This window comes from Nilaparvata lugens, chromosome 8 (assembly GCF_014356525.2).
Source record: "Nilaparvata lugens isolate BPH chromosome 8, ASM1435652v1, whole genome shotgun sequence".
NCBI lineage: Eukaryota > Metazoa > Arthropoda > Insecta > Hemiptera > Delphacidae > Nilaparvata > Nilaparvata lugens.
In genome coordinates this window covers 26,496,389-26,524,325 of record NC_052511.1, presented here as the reverse complement: position 1 = coordinate 26,524,325, position 27,937 = coordinate 26,496,389, and the positions used below count along the sequence as shown (strand labels likewise).

At 35.5% G+C, this 27,937-nt stretch overlaps 1 protein-coding gene across 1 annotated transcript in view; it reads left to right on the top strand.

The window, feature by feature from the left end:
- The window catches only part of LOC111047120 (meteorin-like protein), a 58,488-nt gene that overhangs the window by 25,553 nt on the left and 4,998 nt on the right, over positions 1-27,937 (top strand). The window contains exons 2-4 of the mRNA XM_022332788.2: positions 22,735-22,968; positions 23,670-23,827; positions 27,558-27,614. Coding sequence (XP_022188480.2) covers positions 22,735-22,968; positions 23,670-23,827; positions 27,558-27,614 — 449 coding nt within the window. The remainder of the gene's footprint in view (positions 1-22,734; positions 22,969-23,669; positions 23,828-27,557; positions 27,615-27,937) is intronic.

Here is a 27,937-nt window from a genome sequence, read left to right as displayed (position 1 = left end):
AAATAAACCAGTAGTGTTTCTCTACTCTGTGCTCACATGAACAGAAAAAGGAGTCAAATCTTGAACAAATTTATCTTTTTAATATTCAACACACGAGCTCTTGACCTGTTTTTTTAAACGTTTTCCACATCTCGAAATGTTTGTAGAAACGCCAGATATATTTTTCTGTTTGTAGCTAACCATATGTTTCTGAATAATTGGGACATGTACGCAAAAATGATGATCTGGATACTGCGCTCATGAACTCTGTGGGTCAGTGGATGATCCCTCCCTGATTGATGAAGACTCCAATACATGAAATACTTGAAGAACTTGATTTTATTTCCTACTTACATACACTGGATATTATACAATTCTATTTTTCTCAAGTATAAAAGCAATATATATCATTGATCCGTCAATTGTGAAACACATTGCTCGTATTGCTCGTGGCTTCGAAGAAGGAATAGCTCCTAGAAGGGACGTGCTTGAACCTTGTTATTGTTAATCTAGCTAGGCCTACTACAAATTTCAAGAATCGGAGTGATTGTTCATCTTGTGAGGTCCATATTTTTTCCAATTCCATACAGGCTGACACTATATTCAAACAGACTAGACAATATTCTAAAATTGAAGATTTTTATAAATATGACAGGATCGTTTTCCAAGAGCAGATTACTCAGCAGATCATCGTCCTCAACAAACCCAATAATGTTCAATTATCCTGGTCTTTGATCATAATTATTTAAAATTGATGATGTGTATGATGCAGTCCAGTCCTGAACATATTGCTTAATTATTTTAAGAAATAAATAGTATGTACGGTATACGGCTGGGCATAATCTACTGAGCTAAAACTATTATAACAATATATCATATCGAAGGAAAGCCACAATTGAGATTGGAGGAATTTATGTAGTGGGTAAGTGGACTATATTTAGTATCTGTCTACAATCAATATACTTTCTGCTCTCAATGACTGGATCCTGTGTAGCACTATTAGGCATTAGGTCCGCTCAGGTAACCGAGTTTACGTTTATGTTTTGACGACGTTCAAAAGTTGTTGATAGTTTTGGGACAAAATAGGTCCGAAAACATTAGGAAAAAAGTGTCTGAGCATGAAAATAATGTTCGGAACGTCGAATCCTCACGTAAGTTTTTTGTCTAGGCACTCTCGATCGGTTTCAAACCATCGTTTCGGTGGGGTTATGGTAATTTTCAAAGTGCTGGATGCGATAAAATAGGGGATAATAGCTTTAGGGGCAGAAAATATATGGCGCAATCTGTATCGGTTGTCTACCTGTTGTTGAGGGTTGTTGGTGGTGTTGAATCTAAAAGGGCTGAACTTATGGGGCTGGCGACAGCCTTCTACCCTTTTTAACAACTTTGAGTTCCTCTTCTCGTGCCAGTACTGTACTTCAAAACATCGAATTCTATCGAAGTGTGATGAATTTTTACTAAAATTACAACTTTTGAACTGAAATATACTTTTTAAAATGCTCTTTAAAGTTTTCAACAGAACTTTCAATTTTATATAGTGTATACAAATGAATAACATCGTTTTCAAGCTCCTGAATATTACAGCGCCAGATCGTGAAGACTTCATCAAATTTATCAATGTTTTATTTTAGCACAATTGAAATGTCGCTTGAAGAAAACTTTAGTATGAGTCAAAAAAAGAGGAATAGATCTGCCAAGAAAATAAGATTTTCCTCAAAACATAAATGATTCAAACCCTTTAAAATGTGATGCTTCACATTCCTTCATAATTATTTCAAATAAAGGTTCATTTTTCCAATGTTGTATTCCAATAAACCCTGATTCTGGAACGTTTTACAGCATCTTTGAACTCATAAACACTATGAACAGTGGGTCCACAGGTGAATCTGATTCAACATCCTGGTAGGTGCTGAAAATTCATTCCAATTATGATTTATATTCAAGAGAATATTGTCGAAGAGTGAAGGACCTCAAATTGTGTATTATCAACTCAAATTGCAATATTATTATTATAAAATCGAGGCTGTAAACGTCCACTGGAATCCAGCTCTTTCAAAATGACGTATGTGTTAACAGAGAGAAAATATGAGTATATATTTTCTCTGGTGTTACTATTCTAGAGAACGGACAAGAAGTTATGAGAAGAGTGTGCCGAATAGAGTATTATGCAGCTGGAACAATGATGAAAAGTGGGTGTGTGCCGCGAGAAGTGAGTAGAGGTCTCTAGAACCTCGTGTTCAATTGTTAGTCATTTTGAACTGGAGCTATAAAAAAGTTCAAGTCTGTGGGTCGCCGCCGCGACTGCATACAGTAAGTAGATACTTTGAAAGTACTATATACATATAGATAAGTATATAGAGTAAGGAGAAGGCAGGGAGTGGCTGGGCCGAACCTGGTACTACAACAGAAGATAGTCCGAGAGAGGCTGATGGTTATGTAAATCAGTCTGAGGCGGTCCGCCACCAGAGTGAGAGAAAGAGATCGGCTGAGTTCAGGAGTGACAAAGAGGCAGACAACTAAACGGAGCACAGAGTGCGGAGGTGGAACAGTTTAAAATGGCTTGCTCTGAATTATTCATAGAGGGCAATGCAATACATAATAATAATACAATCCAGTTCCTTTTCTGCTGGGCGAAAGACGAAAGACCGGCGGACAAGGCTAAGCTTGTCCTTTCCTACGACTGGACTTCGTTACTCCTTACTTTTCCTCCTTCTGTCCCTTCCTTCTTATATTCTTACAGCATTCTTATTTTCATCCTATTTCTCCTGAAGTCCAGAGTAAGTTCTGTGAAGTCCAGAGTAAACTTTTATATTCTCCTCCTTACTTTGTTCTCTTCTACACCTCCCTTTTCCTCCCTCCTCAATCTTCCCAAATCCCAATTCTTGCTTACATTATTTCTTCTTGAACACTATTGGAATATTTCCATTCTTCTGTCCATTTTATCTGAATGGATCGTGTTCCTTTGCGTTGCTAAGCCTCTGTAATTTTTCTCTTCTTTTTCTGGGCTAGACTCGCAGATTTGATACTGTAAGGCCTGACCATTGATTTATTTTGGAAAAATATGTCTTCTCTCTGATTATAAGTAATTAGGACGAAATGTATCAAATGATATTCACAGAGGTACAAGTTAATAGACTGATTTGCAGAAGAACATGAGGTTCTACCCAAATCTGTACCTCAGTTTTTTGATAAATACGTAACTTGGTTTGAAATTGGGGTTGTGTTTAAAAATTAAATTCTTGATTGTATTGTAATTTTTTTTTGAGGCTCTCTAAAGTGTTGATAGAGTTCTAAGTATGAGAATATGGTGAAGCTGAAATCAAACTGAATGATGAATGGTGGTTTGAAGTTTGTTTTAGAAGTATAACAAATAGATAACTACAGTCAAATGAAGAATTTGAGTTCTCCTGCTCATTTATGAATATTTTAGGTACTTGGTACTCAAAAATTCTTGAAGTTTGGATTTTATGATTTTCTACCTGAATCATAATAATTGGCGGTCGATTCAGTTCCCATTTCCAAACGGCAGCAATCTCTTTCCATTGATGACTTCTTTTATAAACAAATTCGAAACTCCCAGTAGCAGGTTTCGTAACTAGTGAGGCCTGTTATTAAAGAAGTGGCCCAGTTATAAAAAGTGAACATAATACACCCAACTCTTTGTCTAGTCTCAGGTGTGTTTCGGGATATCTATTATGGCAATTAAATCACGCATTGATCAAAAAGAGGTTCTTCAATAATTAACTTTCAAGACCAGATGCTGGGTAGTGCGTGATCAGAAAATTATCCCTTCTTGTTCCTTTTTAATAATATTCCTACTCAGCCGCAAACGTAGATCCAAGTCTTCTGATACAATTCAATTTATGATTGAATAGAATTAGTAAAGATGAGGTTTGAATAGATCCTTTTGATTAGCAACAGATGTGTGACAATCCATAGCTCAATAACTAAAATATACAGTAGGCCTGGTTCACATTCTAGCAAATGGCGTGGATTCAAAGCCCCATTCTATCTTCCAAAAATCTTCTCTTTTGATTCGTATTTCCTATGAAATGAATGGAGTGATTAGTTCACATTATTTCAGAGGAGTTCTTCCAACCGTATACAACAGTGAAATTCAAAGTATACAGTTCGCGTATCAAGACACCGTTTATAACATTGCACATCCAATGATTCTTGTTCTGAGTAGATCTTTCCTTTTTTTCATCGAGACATATCCTACCAGGATTCATTGTCCAAGTATTGTTAGTTGTTTTTGGATGTGCTGCAGCTCTTCGAAGAAATAAGATACAAGGGTGAATTAAAATAAGAAGGTTGAGATAGAGAGCAGCATAGGTGCAAAAAGAGAGAACCAAATAAGATAAAATATTGAAGATCTTTAAATCTCTGACACATAGAATCTTACTAGATAAATTCGATCCAGAAGCCCAAAGCAAAACACGATCTGCAATAATATATGTGCTGGAATTGCAACCCTTTCTCCTTCTTCTTCCTCCACAACTCCTACTCACTCTCATTTATTCTCTTTCTCTGCAGTCTATTCTTTCCTTCGTAACACCTACGTTTTTACTGTTATTTCCTTTTTTCTATTAAATCACTTATCGTGTCGTCAAACTGCTATCCTCTCTCATTTTAACTTATTCTTCTCTCTTTCTTTTGCTCTTTCAGTCCGCCTCACTATTACATACTCAAATCCTTATTCTATCTTTCTTAATCGTTGTCTACTCATGCATAAAACTCAACAGAGAAAAGAGAGAAAATGAGTTGAAAGAGTAGGAAGCAATAGGCCTGAAGCAACAGTATTACAATGTCGAAAATAGCACCATCCATAGTTTATACAGAATATTACATAGATGTGAGAATGTTACATAGCACACTGAAGTGATACATAGGCGGTGCAACTAACTGTATCCGTGTTATAAAATCTAAGCTGCGAGCCATATTCTGTAAGTTCTCCTCGCATTTGGATTATTATCTCTCTTACCTGAGGAGGTGAATAAATAAGATACTAATAAATCAAGTACCCTGCTTCAATATGAAAATGGTATTCTAGAACAATTTTCAATTGTGTCTTTTTAATTTTTGAAGAGTGTTAGTGTGTCTTATCATCAAACAACACACATTTTCGAGCCAGTCATTTGATGTTTTACCCCTGTATTTCTCTCATCATTAAATTATTTTATATTCTGTATTAATCTAGAAAATAGATTTCAATACTTTCATGTATTCATTACGAAGTAGTTAAGGTATAAGACGTTTGGTTTTCCTACATCAACATTTATAAAGTTTTGTTTGAACGACTGACTCTGACTATTAAACATTCGGGTTTTGAACATAGCATAAATTTCAATTCTGATATGATTTTTTTAACGTTTCACATATGTTGCGTTGGTCAATAAAGTTAGTCGGTATTACTGCTCCATATAACGCTCTCGTAGCTGTTAACAAACTTTCCGCTATTAGTTGAGCTCAAATATTGTAAACATCACCAATTCTGTAATATCAACAGTGGAAAATGTCATTACACAAGAGTCCTTCATTGTGAGTTTGAGGGCGAGACACACTACAGGATATGAAAAATAAAGGAGTCAATGATATCTTGTATGATGCATTATTATCGTCATGATAGGAAAGATAAATTATGTATGAAGTGAGAGAGAGGAGGCCAACCATGTGTGGATGTATATGACGCAAAAGTCATGGGAAAATTGGCTCTATTTCATGGTGCATCCAACAAGTTGAACACGTGTGACAGATGGTAGATAAATGATTTCTTGTACTCGAAAAAGTGTTAAAAAACCAGCTTCTCTATATTTGGCTCCCCTCATTTGGCTCTAAAGAGGTGAGGACGGTGAAGCTACAGTACGACGCCGGTTGATGATAATCTTATCAATCCATCCGCATCTACTGGTGTCTGCTATGAACCTTTGGCGGCGGCAAAATATGAAAATTTAATTTTCTTCTTTTGAACTCTCGCCAAAACAGTTCTCTTCTGAACTAGTCGTATCATCTATCATCCATGTAGGCGTCAGGTAAGTTATGAGGTAGCAAAGAAATGAACTTGAATCTCTGGTGACTTGTTTCTTATGCCAAAGATGATAATAAACTTCATGGCACACGTTGTAACATTCATGTTGTAATAGCGTAGAAGTAACTCCATGAAAGTTGTAGGAGTGATATGATCTTCTGCATTGAAGATTGAAGAACATCATTCTTGAAATCGTTTTCAGTTGTTCTGCTGATATATTTTATGAACATGTATTTTCTATAATTCAATGACAATACTTGTCAATATTGACTTTAAAAACGGGAATCTTTTAGAAGTAGAAGTATCATAGAAGAAGTATATAGAAGATAAAGCAAGGATTAATCAATTATTTAAATTTATTTATTCAATATACATTTATGGATTTAGTATAGAGTTTGAGAAGAGAACTTGGAAATTAATCATGAGAAATTAGATATTCAATCAGAATGCTATCAATATTTTCTCTCTCTTCTGATTGTCAATATTGTGAATTCTCTAACATTCAATCAATTTATGGAACTGAAATGAAGATGAAGGTCCCTGAAGGCACAATTAGACTGAATCACCAATAAATTTGCTTGAATACTTTCTTTGAAAATAGAGGCAGTAAAATAGTACAGTATAATAGTATACAATAATTATACTATCATACAGTATAATAGTATCATAGAATCTACTTGAAAGAAACATTCCAAAATCGGGATCATGTAGTTGTGTATTAAGATCGATGTGGGTGGCTCATGAGGTTGTCGTATCAAAATTCAAAATCCTTACCTTTTAGAGAACTGTACCTCGATTGAAATTAAATAGAATTATTGAGTTGATTTTGCTGCAATGTAAGTAATTGTCCGTGCTTGAAACAATAGAGACATTCTCATTTGAAATAGTTCTACTCTAATAGCACAACTTTGAATATAATTTTTTCCATAAACAATTTATTACTATACACTCGCAACAATGAAGAAATTACCTTTATAACAGTTTCGTAAGCTACAAATGAACGTATTAGCCTGTATCATAAACATAATGTGTATGATTGGCACTTTCAAACACACAAGAAAATAAAATGAGGGTCCACAAAGGTACGATGATTAAGTATTCAGATCATGGCTGCTCCATGACGCGGTGATGGATGGCTTTGAATAAGGAACGAGAAGGATAGAGAGGGAGGAATTGAAAAGATGAGAATATGAGAGACAAGGCAAATGTAAAAGGAAAATGAGAGCGACGAGCATAGTGAGAGTCTTTCTTGTGAGATGTAGGACCACCCCAAGTGTGTCTCGAAGACAAAGGGCGCGGCAGTTTTGAGTGCCGCACGGGCCGCACGGGCAGTTGGTGGTGAGTGCTGAGTGCTGAGTAATGATGAGGAGTGGTGGTGTTGTGGTGTCAGAAGGGTTGAAACAGCTTCCAAAAACTATTTGAGGGGGTGGTAGTGTTTGTGTTCGGGAGGAAAATGAAAGTAGCTTCTTATGATGTTTGTCTGAGTTGGAACTTTGGAAACTGAAAGAGTTCAGTTGAAATCTTATTATGCTTGTTTGGGTTGGAACTAAGGAAGAGAAGTTTCACATTCTACTGTTTTGCTTGGTATATTTTCAATAACATGGAGTAGAAGAATGATATATGAAAAGAGTAAAGACTGTTGATGTAATAAAATCGTGTCTAAAATGGAGAATTTCCAAGAAAAGTAGAGAAAAACGAGAGGGAAAATGTAGTATAACATTTAGTTGAAGGGTGGCCATGAAGTAGTGTTCTCTAATTTTTTCAACCAACTTTCCTGTAGGTTTCCTTCGATTCTATCCCATCATGCAACTTCAAATACTGTTGGACCTCGGTACTAAATCTTACAATTTCAAGACATAACGTTCAACAAACATCATATTCAAGCAATAAACTGAAGATACAAGTATTTCAGGAACATCCCACCTGTGTAAACATGACTTTAACACAGGAGGTAAACTAACTTTTAGCTTTTACAGTTTTTATGAATTGAACAAACTGAATTCGAATGGAAGAAGTACGTAGATGGCTAATGGAAATGTGGGATGGTTCACTGTAAAGATTTGAAGAAGGATAGTGAGAGTCTGTGAAGAATCCATTGTAGGTGCGGTCAAAACACATACAACTATAAAAGAGGGACTTTAATGTTTGTTATGTACATGAGATGAGGATTGATATGTACATATTTATCTAAGGAGAGGGTAGGGCGTGTATGGTTGGTGCACTATTTACCATAGTCTTCAGAAACCAACCTGAATGACCCTAACTTTGTGGTATTCTGAGGACAAGAACTTGGAGGGAGAGGAGTTGATAACGAGTGTGAGGGAGAAGATGATAGACAAGAAAGTGAGCCAAGGGGTAGACAAACATGTTTTTATGTTTTCAGTTTTACGATCCTGTCTCGGGATTTGTTGAATGAAACCGCTTCATTTTTCATTTTTCAATCTTATCTTTGTTGGAGAGAGTAATCCAAAATTCCCCTCTAGTTTTCGAGGAGATACTATCTTGAACATTGTTGCTACGTTACAAGATTTACGGCTAAATAAATGTCAATTATATCGATATTTATGGGGAGTTTTTTATTGAGAGAACAACATAGCCTAATACTTTGTCTATGATCCCTCCCTTATAGATTGCAATGACTATCACTGTTTTAATGCTCAGAAATCAATTAGGTATTATAATTTTGAGGATTCAATGGACTCAAATCCACGATAAAAAACACGAAATTAGTGATACATCTGCTGCAAAATGTAGTTCACTTTCCGCCAGCTTCAAGAACATTAGAAGGCCTTCTTTTGCCTTTGATTGCATAGAATAGAGGACACTGATATGGAATTTTCAAATGACAGAAAAAAATTAATTTTTTTCTCTAAATTACTTTGATTGGTATCAACAACCAATGAGTATAGCCTTCATTATTTTTAGTTGACAATGATGAATAATGCATTAAGGTTCTGTTCAAAATATGAGGTTGAGAAATGTGTATAACTTTTATCAAGCTGACACGATATACATGGTAAAGAGTCGGAAGCCACTTGCATTCTCTGGACGATTTTGTTAATTATTGATGGAGTTGATTAAATAAATTATGTTCAATGATGGGTGTTATATTCATTACGGAGGAACATAACCATATCAAGGAAGTTTGAACATTGAATAAATTATTATTGTCCACGGTTATTGTCTATTATCATATAATTCATGATTCCTTAATGTATACGAGACATCTGTTTCCTGTATTTGTAGTTTGGTATGAACAATTATTAATAGTTTGAACTTATTCATATATTGAAGTTGTATAGAGTATACATATTCTAAAAAAACGTCATTCGATCAATAGGTTCAAGGATAAGTGAGTACTTTAACTGTTTTGTCACTCTATTGCTATTTTTATTGGGAGTTCATTTTGGTTTAATATGGCTGCGAAGAAGCTTATGATTTCATAACGTCCAATAAAAAATAATTCACTGTGAATAATGACATGATTAATCCATTAGTCCAGACTGCAGTCCAATAAAAAATATAGTTACTATAGGCTATATAGTTACTGTAGTCCAGACTGCTATTTATCGTACTATCAGTTATTGATATGACCTGACCATTTTATGAATAATAAGATATGATTATTGTAATGAGATTCCAAATTCATGCGAAATGGTTAATTTTTAAAACACCACTTCTACATTCTCTCTACTCTCCATTATTCTTCAAAACCTCTAATTACATGGAGATCCCCAGGATTTTATGATTTTGTACAAATGTTTTATACCAGTTTGATGCTTATACTCCGTAAACTATTTCATTGAATTCCATCATTTTGATCATTTTGATAACTTATAAGTTGATCGAAATGATGCATCCATTTAGGAGCTACTTTATGCTTTCTAATCGAAAAATCAGAACAGTTTTGGAATTGATGGAGCACAAACACGGGAACCGCTACTAAAAATAAGAAGTGAAGTAGTGACAAGCAACTGGATCATTGGGAAATGTTGTTGTGATTTGAAGAGAGATTGTTGGCGTGATTAGAAGATATTTCATCCATAATGCGTACTTCCACTGATTTTTGAACAAGTTACTGACGCTATGATTTAGCCTTATTCCTATAATCTATTATGGATATAAGATCTTCGAAATGCAATGTTCTGTTGAACTGCCGTGATAGTAGATTATTAACCTAGTTTAAGGGACTTTAATCTCTCAATTTGTTGAGCGAAACTTGTACTTAAAGAGGAGTTCAGTGATTTGTTACACGAAAGTTTATGTATACTTTGAGGTGAATTGGTCAATTTTGTACTTCACAGTACAATTGCTGTTAATATTTATTCACAATACGTATAATGCAGTAGTATTAGTGAGTAGTTTTTCAAATTATGATATTTATTTGTAGATTTATTAAATATGATTTTACAGAGTTTCCCTCTAGATCTGGTGATCTAGAGCTTTTGCAGGGACTAATCAACTCCTCCCATCATGACCCAAAGATGATTTTTGTCTTTGTTGGAGGAGAAAGCCTGGGGTTTAGTTGAGTTGAGAGAGGGCCCCTGAAGGGAAGCCGGTTCCAACAAAAAATGCCGTAATTTGTAAAGCATCCGGTTACTCAGAAGAACTGGGGAAACAAACCGTACAGCTTCAAAAGACTACTTGGAAACAAATACCATAAATCGTTTCTATGTTTCTACTGAGTGACAGTTGCTCGATGAGATGAATGATCTTCATCGGAAGATTCTGAATGAGGGATGTATTTAGTTTTCAAAGGTAAGCAAAAAACAAAATCTGGATTAGCAAAGTTGAAACTTATTCTACTTCAGAGCTTCAAAACTTTAAATTGAGTTTAGAACTTCAAAACTTGAGAATGTGGTTCCACATACCTGCACAGTTCATCTTTCTCTCAACTTCAGTAGTCGAAATAATATTTTTTCATTTGGTCAATTGAAAGATTTCTTAGTTAGAACTGGAAAATAGCAATAGACATTGATGCAATATAAAGAGATGAGCGACTGACTAATCTAAATTTTCTGAATCACTGAATATAAACTATGGATCTGCAATTCATTATTCGCTCTCAATATTGAATGTCTAATCTAATCCTGTCATTATCTTGATTATAATCTATTTGACTATTTTTGGTTTCAATATCTGTAGGTCTAATGCGAAGATCAAGATAAACATTTAGAAAACAATAACAAATTATGTGATTGCTCCCTGGTATTTCAATTTGAATGAAATACTGGGAATATTTCAATCCGAACATTACACTTTTATCACTTCTAAACGAATTCGAAGGAGATAGACAAGAGAACTTGAGCATACAAAATAATATACAAGAACATAGCGGTGAATAATGAATTAGTTTGAGGATACTAGCTGTTAAATATTGCTGGAAAAGGAATCCTCCAACTCATTCCTTCTCCCAAATTTTGTAGTATTTCCTGATGCCATGTGTGATGAATGTTCATATTGCTTTCATATTGATGAATTATATATTTGATTTTATAATATTAGACTGGAGTCCCAATATACTCATTGATATTATACTGGATGAATCCCATCCAGTTCATCCAAGTTTTCACATCCACTGCTGAATTCACAGTCATTGAGTGGAACGCTAATATTTTACAGGGTCATTTCGAGTCATAATCCATTGTCTGATGTGGAGAATTGATATTTTTCTCAAAATTTGCATAAATAATGGCAACATCCGATGGATGGCGCTTCACCAAAAAAAAAAAAAAAAAAAAATCGACCATAAAACTTGAGTCGGTTCCAAGTAAGCAGCTTAACCTACTGACAAGGATGAGTTGTTACTGAGGGTTGTGAACGGGTCTCTCAAGATGGATGAGTGGACCTGATTGGGATAAGAGGATGGAGAGGAAGGGGCGGAGAAGAAGAAGAAAGATGGGGAGTTGGTGGTGGAGGATGAGATGGGAGTGAGGAGGACGCAGGGTTGTGTCCAAGCAAGGGGAAAACTTCTGGTGGGACTCCTATCAGGTTACATTGTGGCGAATTCTGGTTATTTTCAAGACATATAGGATTTCAAACACGTGCTCTTAGCTCCTCCACCAACATTTTGTCTTTGTTTCGACTCAATCCCAAATCCCAACTCACACCAAGCACCTTCTCATCTTTTAAAAACATTTTTCTTCCAAGCAGGCAAGGCTTGAGCAATAAAACCGGGATGTCCATCAGCCTCTCTTTTTTTTTTCTCTCTCTCGCCAACATCTTCACGTATTTATCTAACGTTTTCCATCTTTTACACGAACACAAAACTCTAGGAATTCATTTTGTCTCTCCTCTCATATATATAAATGTATAAACACATGTCCCTCGACAGATAAAAACAACTGTCATAATATCACAGCCTTAACGATTACAATACTTGGAGCAGGCATATAAAGTTTTAAATCTCGGGAAATTTATTCGTCATTTTAAACAAGCTTTATCACTGCCATTATTGTACGTCTTTTGATAATTTTTCTCCATTTCGTTGTTGTTACTTTATTATGTATACAACTGATAACAATCTTAGCTTTTTAATATCTTGAAATAAACGGTTACTTCAAACTTGAGTAACGTTTGTCATTATGTTGATTCACAGTCCGATTGTATTGTAAATTTGATAACCAAGAGGTAACGACAAGATGTTGAATTTTTTTATTGGAAATAAGTAGAAGTCCTTGTAGCAGGAGTATTGTATTTGCATTTTGCCATTGACTGGAAAATTGACGTTCGATTGATTCAAGTAGTATAATTCCAAGTCCAGTAATACATAACAATTCGTTTCAAAGCGATACTCTGCTCTATTCTTTTCGGTAAGGTGATATTCCAAATCATACACTTTCGTTGTAATTGTCAAAATTGATTGTATGATGTGAGTTTTCAAATGATTTAAATTTTGTATGTTTTATGAAGAAAAAATCGCAAGAGAAAAAAGTTGAAGAAGAAGAAAAGAAGTTGCTCGTAATACATCTTGAAGTACCTTCATGGATGTTTAAAAGATTACAACTTTTTCAAATACAGGATCCAGACTGAGTTGTTACCCACTTGGTAATTTTTTGGCCCATTACTTCCTTCTAGGGACACAACAGTTTTTGATTATTTTGAGAGTTTAGGAATCAGATTGCTCGAACCAAAGATGGGACTCATTTTTCGCATCAAAGTTTGGTCTGATTGTTCACATCAAACCACAATAATTTATAATAGCTGTAGTTTTGACAACATAAAATCTGTTAAAGATCAATTACTGTTTTTGATGCACTCCATCTCCAAGCAATTATGCTGGGGTCCTTTTTGGAGTGAAAAGTCATAATCAGACTATGAAACTATAAACTATTGCAGGGTTTAATGGAGCGCAACTTGGGAATCTATTATGTTGATAATGATGATTGGCGGTTTGGTCTCCATCAAGCATGAAGGGTCGGTCGATCGGGCAATATTATTGAAGAGCAACCCGAACTGAAATTCGGGACCCTTTCAAAAATCATTCAGAGGGATAATGGATGCGGACAGCTGGAGGTAAGCTTGGACACGAAATCTTTCTCCTTCTCCCTTTGCGCCACATCATCTCTTCGTTCTCTCAATTTCCTCCTTACTTACTTTTTTCTTCTTCTTCCACAACTTCCCTTCATGCATCTCCTCACACTGCTCTTCCTCTTCCAAATGTCATTCTATCATTCTTCTTTCCCCCTCCCTCTCTGAACCTCTTTTTGCTTTCTTCATGTTCTCTTTCACTCTACCTACTTTTCTTTTTCATTCTTCCTTTCTCCTCCTCTTCCTTCTTTTTTCCTCTCTCCACCCTCCTTGTCCTGAACACATTTCCTTCTTCTCTTTCTCCTTTTTTGTATATTCTTCTCATTTTCTCATTTATCCTCTTGTCCTCTATTGTTTTTCTTGCTCGTCTCCTTCCATCTCTTTACATCCTCGTTCTCTTTTCCTCTCTACAATGCTTCTTTTTCTATTGCTTGTCACTTTTCTCTTCATTTTTATTTAATGTTCCATCTTTATAGACCTTCTCCTCATCATAGTTCTACCAGTTTCCTCTATCTCAACATCAAGCTACTCACCCTTAAATTTTTTGAGAAGTTTCAACCCCTTTATTACATGGTTGTCATCTTCTGCTCCTCTTCCTCCTTATCCTTTTCTTAAATGGTACCGCGGCTTCCTTTTTCGAATTTCCCCCAAAATTACCAACTGATCATTCAAAACTCAAAGCCTCCATGCTTGGTTGATTCTGCGGTGTCCCCAGATAAGCGAACCTTCCAAAAGAGTAGGGATAGCCGGGTAAGGGTCAGTGAGGGTGTGTGAAGAGAAGCATAAGTGATCAGAATGAGAGAAGGATTCGGCTTCCAAGAGGATTGTGTTGAAATTTGGCGCTAAAATTCTTGGAATCCAGTCTCAATGCTTGAGTGGGTACTAACTCAAGTTGAGTCGACTACTAGTTCGGAACACACTTTCAATAAGAAAGTGGTCCATCCAACTCTCTTACTCATATCTCTTCTAGCATCATATAGCTTCATATATGTGAAGCTACATTAAAAGTACAATTAACCTCAATTATCACCTTTCGCAATTTTATCGATAGTGTACTTCAAAAAATAATATCCCCTTCACTATTTCAATAAAGTGTTCAAAGTTTTCAACGTGGAAAAAATTGAAGCGAACGTAGGTGTAATACCACAAAGTGATAAACGAATTGTCTCTTTTTTGTGGCAATGGAAACACCAATTGGAGCTTCTAGTATGAGTATGGGAGCTTTTTGACACAAGGTATCCTTGATAAGAGTGAAGAGTGATGATGGAGTGTGGATCAGGTGTGAGTGAGAGTGAAAGAGAATGTTGATAGGAGTAATGGCAGTGTGCTCAACATTCCACGAGCCTGATAAAATCGGAACAAGCAATTATTTGGTTGAGTAACGCCATTAGCCATTCCTGTAATCGTCGTTCAGCGATCCTGCCGTGGCGCCGTAACATCTTTACGCTCTAGACGCTCAATTAATTCAATTGAAAGTCGCTCAAAATACACCATTGGCCATCTTATATTGGAATACTTTGAACACAGATAGAAAACTGATTAATGACAAGAGATGAGTGTCTGCCTGGAAGACTTGAAACACAGAGATAGAGAATTAATTAACTAACTGCAAGAGATGTGGTGTATTATTAAGAAATAGGGGTGGAGAACTGGAGTAAGTATGGAAAAAAGGTTAACCAAGAAGGAATAGGATGAAAATCTTGAAAATAAATTATTTTAAATTTTATGTAAAAAATTTTGAATCAATGGATTCTACATGTCGTTTCTCACCCAAGAAAATTGAATTGAAGGTAAGAGGGAATTTCAACTTATAGTAATTTGTTCTTTCATCCTCATACACCCAGAAGACTGATTGCATGTAAAGATAGTCAGAAGAAAATAGTATACAGTACTCATTCACCAAAAAGGAGTTTTTATCCAAGAGAAGACTCTAGGTAAGGAGGAAGACTACTGTAGTTGAAAAGTCACAATCTTAAAGTTTGGTCACTGCAATTTCCCCGTGAATCAACTTATTTTTGCAGCAGTTAAATGAATGAATACTTAATGATAAAAGGGAGATAGAACTGAAAATGACACCATTGGTGTTGAAACATGTATGTAATTTTGTGATATTCTAAAATAAATTGAATAATAAATTCGTGATATTTCAAGAAAACATCCTAGTGTTTCATCATGGAAAAATATCACTACATCTCACCAAAGACTGTATCTGAAGCTGAATCGCATGATATTTACTAGAATAATAAATTCTGTTGGTTTAGTTGGAAAGCTGCAAACATGTGCAAACCAACAAATTATTGTATTATAAATATATATGCTGCTACCTAGAAATCAATTCGACTAGAACCTAGAACGATTGTCCAATTATTGATCCAGTTTGACACTTTTTCCATCATTCCCAAAAGCAAAGACGCTTCTACATGACCATCCGAGAAATTATTGTCTATTTGTGCTACTACCTACAATTTTCCCATTTTGCCCCAGTCACACATTGTCTGACCGTTGCTCCAGTAAGTCATTTGGCGCATCACTACTCCAGTTGTCCAGCTAATCAGCTCCCATCTAGAACAACAAAACACAATACTGGATCAGACTACTGCTACTGGCCAGTCAACTCGCTAAAACCCAAGTTATTCATACTTGCGGTGCGGTACCGGAAAGGCAGGCCAAACATTACAGCTGTTATCCCATTCAGAGTTGAGCCTCTGCTCTGCAGTAGTGTTGACTGTTGACTGTTGAGTGTTGACTGGCCACAGAGTTCCTTAATAACTGCGCCATTACTGTCATTACTCGCGAGACGGCGACTTCTCCGGGTAATGGAAACGAATTAAGGACAGTCACGACAAACCAAGGCTGGGCCAGAGAGATTCACTCCAAACTGTCAGCATTTCTCATTAGCAACATCAATACTTTCCAGTCCAATGACAACACTGCCAGTGCTCAGTAAAACTGTCTATAGTTTGGGTATAGTGAGATTCACTACGCACTGTCAGCATTGATTGAATGGGAAGCATTGAAGCTGCTCGTAAGGAAAGCTGCCAGTTTGAAGTGAATCTACAATGATGTCCTCTGCTGTCCTAAGCTCACCACAAGGGTCATCGTATCCCCGAGCGACCTTTCGACTTCATTACTGAACGCCGCGAAGGAATTCAGAGTTCGTGAGAGAATAAGAAGTCTCCGAGCGATAACAGATTCGTCGGTTTCTAAAATTAGTTGCATTATCTGCTGCGTTGGTAATATTCCGTGGTGGGCTGGCTGGAGAAACAGAATAGTCGTCAAATTACTTGAGAAGGTGGAAAAATGGAATAAGAATTGCTCGATTATCACAGGAGAATAGCATTAAGTTGTTTGATATGATAGTTGTTGTGGAAGAAAGAGTGTATAATGAAAATCAAATATTATTTCTGACTAAATAAGAATGAGGTTTTGAATATGTTTCAGTATTTCAGTTCAATATTCTTATAGGAGAGAGATTGGAAAATTAGAAGTTTTATTTTATAGAGAATTTTGAAAATCAATGCTATAATTATCGATTGTTGCAGAGTCGATAAAACAATTCCAATTTAAGAGTGATGTGGTTTTTACTTGATTGATGGATTTATGTGCCACACCACCAGATAGGTGGTACTACTTCATAGATTTGTTCTATGATTTCTAAAATATTTTGCAAAAACATTGAGCTAAGCAGGTGTAATCTCGGCCCAGAATAGACACATGAGAATTCTAACCCGTCAAGTGGAGGTGGAGAGACCCATGTCTGCACATGTTGTTTGTTATTTACTCTTTTTCGAAAACTCAAAACTCTCCCCTTCAGTCGTTTACCTCCCCTATTTCAGGAGTTTCGTTGGGAATGAGATATAGAAGAATGAAGAGACGTGTACAGAAAGAGAAACCGGAGATCAGCTCTTCCGCTTGGTCAAATCATATTCGTTCTCTCTTCATTATCATCATCATCATCATCATCATCATCATCCATTTCCACTGAAGAGAGCGCGTTTGAGAGTAAGTGAGAGATAGTTGGAGGCAGGAGAAAGAGTGAGCTGGGAGAGAGAGGGTCGAACAGGAACAGATTTTTAACGGAGACAAAATCTGAAACATGAGACGAATACTGAATCCCCTTCACCAACCATTGGATCTTTCAACCTGGCCCAAAAATATTGAAAATGGGCCCGAGGATTATGGAGTAGAAAACGCTTTGTAGTATGCACAATAAAACCTCCAAAACTCAATGGTCACTTGGCTAAATACCATCCCTCTCAATCGGAGGAAACCTTTTAAAAACTACCCTCATCTCGAATACTGCCTTTTTATTTTTTATAGAAATTTCCTCACCACTTTTTATATCATCCAGCGTCTGAAAGGATGAATGAAATGCATAATTTTTCAACCACCACCTGACCACGAATCGCTTTTATTGAAATCCGTCCTAGAATCGCCCTCCTACCCTTCTATAGATCTGAATTATTGTCTGCGGACATGTAAAATATCTATGAAAGAGCATCTGGTGGCATTTCTTTGTCCAGATGCAACTATAATAATTTATTCAATAGGAATGTTTTGTGTCTGCATCATACAGTCATTGATGGAGTAGTTTTCAGTGGTTGGGTTTGTGGACCACAAGAGCTACGTGATAGGAGATTGATAATACCGGAATCAAAAGCTGAGATCTACTCAAATATTGTTTCACTATATTACATTGTGCTTGTTACTTTCCTTGAACTTGTAAATTGTGCTTGTAACTTTTATTATTCAGATTTGAAAGATTACAGAGATTTTCAAGACTCAGAAACGCGTAAGCTTCTCCATTGAAAATGAATCATACGCAACACTCTCAAAAATGCAAAATGGTATAGAAAGTAATAATAAACAAATTCATATTAAGTTTCATGAACAATAACTAACACATTATTCTATCATAGCGTCTTTACAGCAATATTCTTGTTTTCTTAACAGTCACTTCACATCCTCCAAAACCATCCTCGCGAAATATGTCGTTCGCAATAATTACTGAGTAAAATCTAAGAATGCCGAATCCTATCTACCAAGAAACGTTAGCACACGATCAGTGTCCGGCTATTGAAAAAATAATTGGTTTCAACACAGTTCGGGATTGGTTGTTTTCTGGAAGCTTAGCAATAAGACCGACCAAACAGCGTGCAATTACGAAACAACTGGATGAAAAAAGTGAGAGAAACAAATAGAAGGATAACTTTTTCGTAGAGAGTTGAAAAGCGACCAGTTATCCAATGCAACCTGTTACCAGGGTAACTGAGAGAGCGTAAGATGTAATCATTATTTAATTATCGTCCCGATCTGGCAGATCAATTTCAATGCTGCTGATTTCGGCCAACATATTTTATTAGCTTCTCGCAACATCAACACACTGAATAAAGGACTCGAAACCGATGTTTAAAAGGCGAGCTCCGTGCTTCGAAAATGCTTCATAGGCTGCTGACCAGTTTTGTATGTTGGCATTAAAAAGATGGAGCCGAAAAAGGAGCTAGGGGTGGAGAAGTTGAAGGAGGAGGAGGTGGTGGAGTAGGAGGAGGAGGAGGAGGAGGAGGAGGATGCAGGGCAGAGAGACGAAGAGGAAACAACGATAAAATATCATTTCGAAAATGACTGGACGCCAAGAAAAATGATTGCCACTTACAGAGTCGAGCTACCAGTGATATCCAAGGAGTCCGTCAAGACTACAATGCTAAATGGATGCAGGAAAGAGAAGTGCTACTATAATAAGAGAGAAAACAACAAGGAGAGAGTGAGAGGGGGACTTGGAAAGAATTCAACATAATTACGTATTATTGAAGAGCAGGAAAATTATAAGATTTTTGTGGCGTTGCTTGAGGCAGGTTATTCGGGTGATTGTGGTAACAGTTTGCGGTCAATCAAAATGAACTCGTGTTGATGAAGTTTAAGATTGCCAAAATCGTATTTAATGGATTTTAAAGAAAAACTGATAAACTTGTACCACTTGAATTATGATAACAGAACACATTCTACAAGAGCTCATTTGTGTTTACGGTCTGTGTAATAAGATTCAATCGATGTAATTGTTTCCTTTTACAGTTTACATTGTTGTGCTAAAAATGTTAAGCAATTTACAGTATTGTACTATAAATTGTAAGCAGACGTTTTACACAAAATTACCTCTTGTTATAGAGTTACCAGGAAATTATACTCTGGAATTACTCGTAATTTACTCTATAAAAGTACCGGTAAGTAATTTGGTATATCATAAATTCTTATCAATTCATCAATTAGGAATGTCATAATTAAGGAAAATGTATCAGAAAAATAGTTCCATTAAGAGTTTGAAACTAGTAAACAAATTTGGAATGTTGTAGCTATTTCCATAAATCTATTTCAGAGTAAATTTCTAAAATTAGTTCAATTTGAAGGAAAACTTCTTGAAAAACAGGTTGTAATAACGACAAAGAACAATATAGGTTTGGTAAGACGGATTATCATGTAGTTATTTAAACTTTGTTCATCGTCTATTTAAAATAGAGCAGCGTGTGTGGCACTCCCTATTGTCTCAGATTACTCTGCTAACATATGGTGGACGACATTTTTAAAGGCAATCTGAGTGACTGGTCCACTCTTGAAAGGTCCACTTATAGAGGCGAATCTAGTGGTTGTAACTTCACAGTTGAGAATCTGTAGCATGACAAGACTATCAACAAATTTCTGCATAATTATCATCCAAACCATTTAATGGACACAGGCTCTCAAAGTTCGTTTTAGAACGAATATGTAGTGTATCTTTTCTTCAAAATACAATATTATTGATATATTTCAATTGGAAATGTTATTATTATTATTATTAGAAATATCAGGGACCGAGCTTCGCTCTGGAGTACAAAAACATAAAAAAATTATTACGAAAGAAGAAATTATAATAACATTCACACAGAAATGTTCTATCTAATCACAGTAAATTGAGATTGATTCCCAGAGGAATGCAAAAATTTCCCTCACAAAGGCCCGGTTGCACAGAAGCGGGTTAAATTTTAATCCTGATTAACTTCACGTGAACCAAATCAGAGAAGACAATTTCAAAAAGATGGATCTACTGGAATTAATAAGGATTTAAAATAACCCGGCTTTTTTGTAACCGGCACCTGATTGAATGATTATAAAAGTTCAACAGCTGAGTCATAATTTTGACACAGTCCCACACACAAGAACTCGCTCACTCACTTCCATCACCAACAGACGACGAATTATTATCAGCTGTTTCTCCAAGGATGAAAATAATTATCCTTTTAATGTCCTTCAGCGAGTTTTCCCAGGGATGAGACCTATTGCAATCGAATCTTTATATTATAAACCTACAATGTTCTGAATTTCGTGAGAATCGTTAGAGCCGTTTTCGAGATCCGGTGAAATACAAACATATAAACATCTAAACATCCAAACATCTAAACATCCAAACGTCTAAACATCTGAACATCTAAACATATAAACAGAAGTTGCTCGTTTAATAGTATAGGATAAGTGACTTGAAAGAAAGTTGTCTGAACAATAAAGCATTAGATCGCTTCGAAAGTAGGAGATGTTGGAGTTTCAAGCTGTAGAATACAAGTAGTAACTCACTAATACGGTAGTAACTGAAAATGTTTCACCAAATATTTAGAAAATAGCTGATAATTGGTTTAATTATCTCATTCTATGAAATCTAAATTCAGAGAATAGAAAACAATATTATTACTGTGCAACTAGGTCAACTTTAAGCTTCAGGTTTATTTAATTGATAGTCAATGTCTACCTATAACATAATTAAATAGGTTTAGCGGCCTGCTACAATCATGTTTGTGTTTATATTGAGATTATAATTGGACAGTTTATGTCACTACAACTAACTATTCACCGTTCTGGACTTTCACTTCAAGCTTGTAGTGAAAATAGTCACGAATTCAATTAATAGTTCCAATTTACGGTCGGTGTGTTTGAAAGACAAGGATAATGGGAAGGCATAGCGAATAAAATGTCATCTCCGTATCTTAGATTTCCTATTTCTTTTCGAATCAACTACTCGTATAGATAAGATTGATGATCGTTATCGACTTGATTCGTAGCCAACTAGTCTGATTTGTTGCAACATTCGAATCGAAATTGATGTACTGGATTATTGCAGCTGAGAGGATATTGAAGAGTGAAGGGATCAGAATCATGTCTTGGTTCAGTATAACTGTGATAGAAATGATGGAGTCTGCCCATTAATAGATTTTCTATTAGATAATTCTTTCATCCACATAGAATAAAATTACTAGAGTAGGCGTAAAGAAATAATATTTTTAATGGATTACTGACCGTTCAATATTGCTGATATTCATCTTATTATAACATGAGTTTCTCTTCATCCTAATCAAGGTTCCCAATAATTTGTATTGTATGATTTCAAAAGCAGTACGAAAAAGATATACAATCACTTGAAATCTCTTCGAAAATGATCGAACTGATATAATACCAAATTTTTACATTCAAAACAGTAAAGATTCATGAAGCATGTGAGAATTGTTTTCAATGTGAAAATTGTATTTAATTTTATTTTCAATAATATACACATTACATAAAATATAAATACCAGTGCATAACAAATTTAAACTTTGAATAATGAACTAATCATCAACTTGATTATAAACAATTCATGAAGAATATGAACACATTAAAGAGATTTAAGATGTTGGTTTTATTTATTAGCTAGGTAACCTACAAATCGAAGCATCGTTCTAATTGCCCTTATTCATTATTTTCCTTCTTCTCCCTGTTTTTCCTATACTTCTCTCCACTCGTTTCTATCTCTTCTCTCGTTTATTTGTAAAGTCTTCCCACTCGTCTCCACATTCCTCTCTCATACTCTCCTCTTTACACTCTTTTTTATCATAAATCTTGTTCTCTTCACATGCTTCTTCTTTTTCATCCTCTCTTCTGTTTCTCCTCTCCCATCTTCCTTTTCCTCTTTTCTCACGTTTTTTAACCTCTATTCTCTTCTCCGAATCTACAAGACGTGTTAGTATTTTTCTTTTGCTACCCCCCTCCCTTATTATCTTTTCCGAATTTACGAAACTTGCAAATACTGTGCTGAACTTTACACTTGAAGTTACACTTTTAACACTTGCGTTATGGGATTGTGTTACAACTTTAAGATTGTAATCTACTGTTCTAACTGGATTTGCTTGTGTTTTTCGCAGTGGGCTCGGCCACAACGCGGAGCGAGGGGTGACTCCGGTCTACCTGCGCTGTGGCATGGGGCGGGTGTCGTGGGTCTACCCGGGAGGGGCTCTGAGGGTGCTGCTGAGGCTGGGGTCATCCGGACGCCAGTTCAGAGGCTGCATCAAGGCGTCCCCCGATTTCGCGGGAGCTCGCTTATTCCTCGAGGGTCCCAGGGGACTGGTGCCTCTACTAGATCCTCATCCTAGTCCTAGGTGAGTTCAACATATTCTCAATTATTCATATACCACAACTCTCATTGAAAATCTGCATACTCATACTTATCATCATAGTAATCAACAAGAATTAATGAATTGAATCTGATCTAGATTATTATTCTCTAAATTTTAGTATGCGATGCAAGGACGGTTGCAGTTTAGCTCAGTTCTTCTCACCCCCAAGTATTTTTTTCATATGAGAATCCAATCAGCTTAATCTTCACCATCGTTCTTTGTGCAATTCCATGTATTAATCAGGGTAATCTGGAGTCATTGGGCTTTTTAGGCTAATTATAATTGAAAGCGCAAAAATGATAATAACACATTAAAAAGTTGAATGATGAAAAAAATAAATTTTAAACATGTTTATATAATATTTACGTCTTGAAATGGTTCGAGTATGCTCTATAAAATTTCTAATGAAACGAATGCTCTATAAGATGGCGTAGTTCTATTTGTCAATATTGAGAAATAGTTAGAAAAGATAGTGCCAAAAAAAACACCAGAAGTGAGAAACACTTTCGAATACCAAGTGAGAAAAGATGAAGAGACTTAAAAGTTTGAAATGAGACTTCATACGTGAATAATAACAACGATATTATTGAATCTGTTTGTGAATTGATGATATTGTAAGCTTTTTGCATTTGTTTAAAGACCGGATAAAACTCTTGTTATGCCATTCTCATTTGTTTTGACAGAGTGCAGTGTTTCTATTCGCGACACGGCCAAGTGGCGCTGTACATGGAGGCGCTACACAAGTCGCCGGCCACCTTTCCGCGACAAGTGGCTCAATTCGACTATGACCTGGAGGCGCAGCCTCGCTCCCCCAGCCCCTCCTACTACGATCACACACAAGGTCAGCAACGTCACACTTTTCTCAATTACCATTTATTTTTACAAGTTATAGGACATACGAAAATAGCATTGTCATAGACAAAAATTGCCGAAATCTTACGAATGAGCATCAACAAATAATTTCTAACTTCATTCTGGACTTAAAAACTTCACTCTATCCTGTTGGAATTGAGTTTTACTTGTTACACCTACCTTAAGTTCTTACTTTTTAAAAGGTAGACTGTGATATTATTTTTACTGTAAATTCATAGAATATTATTATTTGTACTATTATTCGAAAAAAACCGTACCATCTATTAATAAATATATACTATATTTTATAAAAGAAAGAAATACTCGTCTATTATACGAGTAATACTATTTTTCTGAACATTTAAAATAATAGATAGCTTAAAATGAACTTAACAACTAAAAATAACGTCTTTTTATAAAAAACCATGTTCACTTCATCATCTCAATAATGTTTATAGTAGTGTAAGTAATTGTTAATCTTCGGTAATGATTTGTAATAATGTGTCAGGGAGGGATATTAATGTAACATGCACCAGCTAATTCAAATCTCACCTCATTGTTGTAGAGTACCAAGTTTTCCAAAATAAAATTCAAATTTGAAAATTACATGATTGAGTTGAACGCTAAAATTTTAGATGAAGTCCTTCAAGTAAATGCAAAGATGAATTGAGATGGTGAAAAGTTGGTTCATAGATGGTTGAGTTAGTAAAATATAATATAATAATTGAAGAAAAGTGAGAAATTAAGTGATCGGATGAAATTTAGGCCTTGCAATGAAGGCCTCATCGTAATAAAGCAAAGTTTCATATCGTGTACAATATAATTCATACATAAGCCTTTGCAAGCATTCTTTCGAAACCGAATTCAAAATCGAACGATCATTTGTCATCATTGACTTCTAATCCCAATTTAAACGAGTTTCAACGCAGCCAATATAATGAATTATAGTTTGTGTATATTATGCTATATCTATGTGTATCAAATCAACGCCTCCTTCTCGAGAGCTGTAAAAACTAAAAAACAAAGATGAGAAGTGAAGGGCTTAACTCTTTAGGCCTACTCTGCTCATAGTCGGTCACAGGAAACCAACTATTGGTTGTTGGCATATGCCACTTGAATCATCTCAGCTCAGCTTCCCGTCATCCTCCATCACATCATAAATACCGGTACTCATATTATCATGTATTCATGTCGTCTCAATGTGCGTAGTACGATATTTAAGGTTGTGATTCAGCTCTGTCAATCATTACGTGTGTGTAACCATTCAACAAAATCCGGTTGAGGTTATGATTTGATTCTGTCAATACTATAATGAGCTTAACCATTCATATTAAGGTTTTGAGGCTCAATTCAAGTCATAGGCGAACGTGATACATGAACTATTATCCAAAGTGTAATTTCACTTTATTGATTCAATTCAGTCGATGATACTTTCCGGAGAACATTTATGATTGGTAGGAGAACTTTTTAAAGTTTTGATTCAAAGTCTGTGGAGGAAACCATTGACCATTTTTAAGGTTCGATGAGAAGTATTCCAATCTTCATCATGCAACAAGTAATATCTTTTGGTATTGAGTTGGTATCTGGATATCACATATCAGTTCAACTGGACTTAGTCAATGATAATAATATACAGATATAATGAAAGATATTATTCACCTGTTGTTGAACCGTGCAATAGAGAGGGCTCGTTTTATTTCAGTTTGTATTAATCATATTTCAAGTATACAGTAGTATAATCACAAGATCATTGTCATTGCATTGATCGATGCTAAAAATAATTGATCTTGCTAGCTGTTGACATTCTGTAGTATTTGTGAAATGTTTTACAAGTCTAACAACGCTATAACACTATTGAATAATTCCAATTAGAAACTTTCCTTCAGGGTACTGTATGTCTCTGTCTAGAAAGTGATCATTTTTCGCAAAACTGGTAACCTTCATTGGGTTTCCAACTCTCACTGTAACAGGTGGTTGACAAGTGAGACACTCAGTATATCAACAGTAAGATATGAGTTAGTAGGGCATATTAGAAGGAAGAATAGGAATAGAAAGAAGATATAATAGTATATAATGTAGAGAGAGAAGAAATAACCAAGCCCTTGTCCAGCTTGTTGTCCTAAATATAGACAAAGCACCCTCCACTAATTTCGAGGAGTCGAAGTCCAATTAAATTTTTGAGACTGGAACCGTAACAGCTTGTCATATTTCTCCAGTAGTTTGCTCTAGCCTCCCATAGTCGCCAATTAAGATGTTTGTCCGTCCTTCCGCATTTAGTTTAGTACTCCAACTTCTCTGTTTCTCTCTCAAGCACTCTCTCTACCTCTGTTTTGTTATACTTAGTCTATTTTCTTCGTGATGTTCCTCTCTAGTACATTCATGATGTTTCTCATTTTGATTTGAATGAATCCAATCAAAATGTGAATTGATTAGGAGTCAATCAGCTATAACTCTTTATTTAGCATTATCATTAAAAAATATCTTCCCGACTTCACAAAAGATTATTCAAGACAAATAATGCCAAGGTCATCCAATACAGAGAAAATCCCTCTCTATTAAGTAAAATATATGTGAACCTTTTTGGAAAATAATAATGGAGATTTTCCGATAGAAGTATGATTTGTCTGGAAGACCTTATTTTAAACCTGGAAAAGTTGATAGAACTTGAAATTTAGAAAAACATGCATTTTTAACCAATTAAATCGATTTAGAGCACAATTTAATCCAACCCATAACAAAGAGTTTCTATTGGTCTACACGTCTACAGTATTTACGATCCAACAGACAAACTTCTGAATACATGCAGTTTTAAGCTCTGAGAAATTGCTACTAAGAAATAATTAAGATGTGGCTACATCACGTTCCTCAAATTCCTTTAACAGGGTAGTAGGTGCCGTAGAGATGAAATAGCCCAGAATTGATGCAGCATCCAATCACCATATAATATTCCAATTCGGTGCCCAAATTGCTTGGAAACGAGCAGTGTTCGTTTTTCATTTAGGTGATACAGAGAGTCGAAAGTGGAAAAAACTCAAGGCCTTCAAGAACTACAAATTCTTGTAGCGCGTCTAAAACTTCTTCATCGGTCGAAATTTGTTCCATTCCATTCATAACCTGATCTCTTCTAATGAGCGTCTTGTTTTCACGATACAATACACGTGGGTTGTATATTCAATTCTAGTTCTCCCCAATTTATCACGGTTAGGTGTAGTATTGCATAGAATAGTAGTTGACTTTGTAATGAATCCTTCTCTCTTCATCCAGTCTATTCTCTATTTCTCACTGTTTTCTCTCTCCCTGCTTTTCATTTCAAAAGTCGCCTCCAGAAAACCATACCTCTTGTCTCCCATGCATAAATTAGTAATTTGTATTGGATTTACATTTCTGGCCTTTCAATTTCAGTTTATGCACCGCCAATACGGCTTCTCTGCTGGATTATTTATGACAACGCACTGTTCAACATAGAGATTTGTTTTTGTGGTATGAATAATAGCTCCCAGTTCTAACCGTTTTTGTAAAACTCATTACAAGCTTCCAAATAAATCTTACAATTCAGTGTCTTCTCTGTTTAAAGTCTGAACATTAGTGGTTAGCGAGGCACTATGTAATATTAATATAGGCGCGAATAACCATAAGATATGTTTGTGGCTCAAATAAGTACGGTTTACAGCAGGGCAACTTTTGTTGCACAAGTTTATTTATTTTTTATTTTTTTCCAGAATGCAGACCGTGTACAAACGAAGAAATGACGCATGCGTTCTGTTCGAGTGATCTAGGTAAGTTTATAATTCAAGTTTTACAAATTAATTTAAAAAATAACTATACTAAAAGTTAAGAAATTTCTCAATAACTACTTGAATTAACAGGGAAATTTGGAACACCCTATACCATGGGTTATCTTCTTATGCTATCTTTTCTCTATGGTAATGTGTTAGTTCAAAATCACGCTGAAGTCAAATAATACGGAGTGAACATAAAAATTAGTTTTGATAAAATTTAAAAGTCTACTACTATATAATGTATAACAAAGCCTGTATATCTAAATACTGTATATACTGTACTGTAAAGAAATTAGAGTAATGTAAAGAAAAAAATAAGA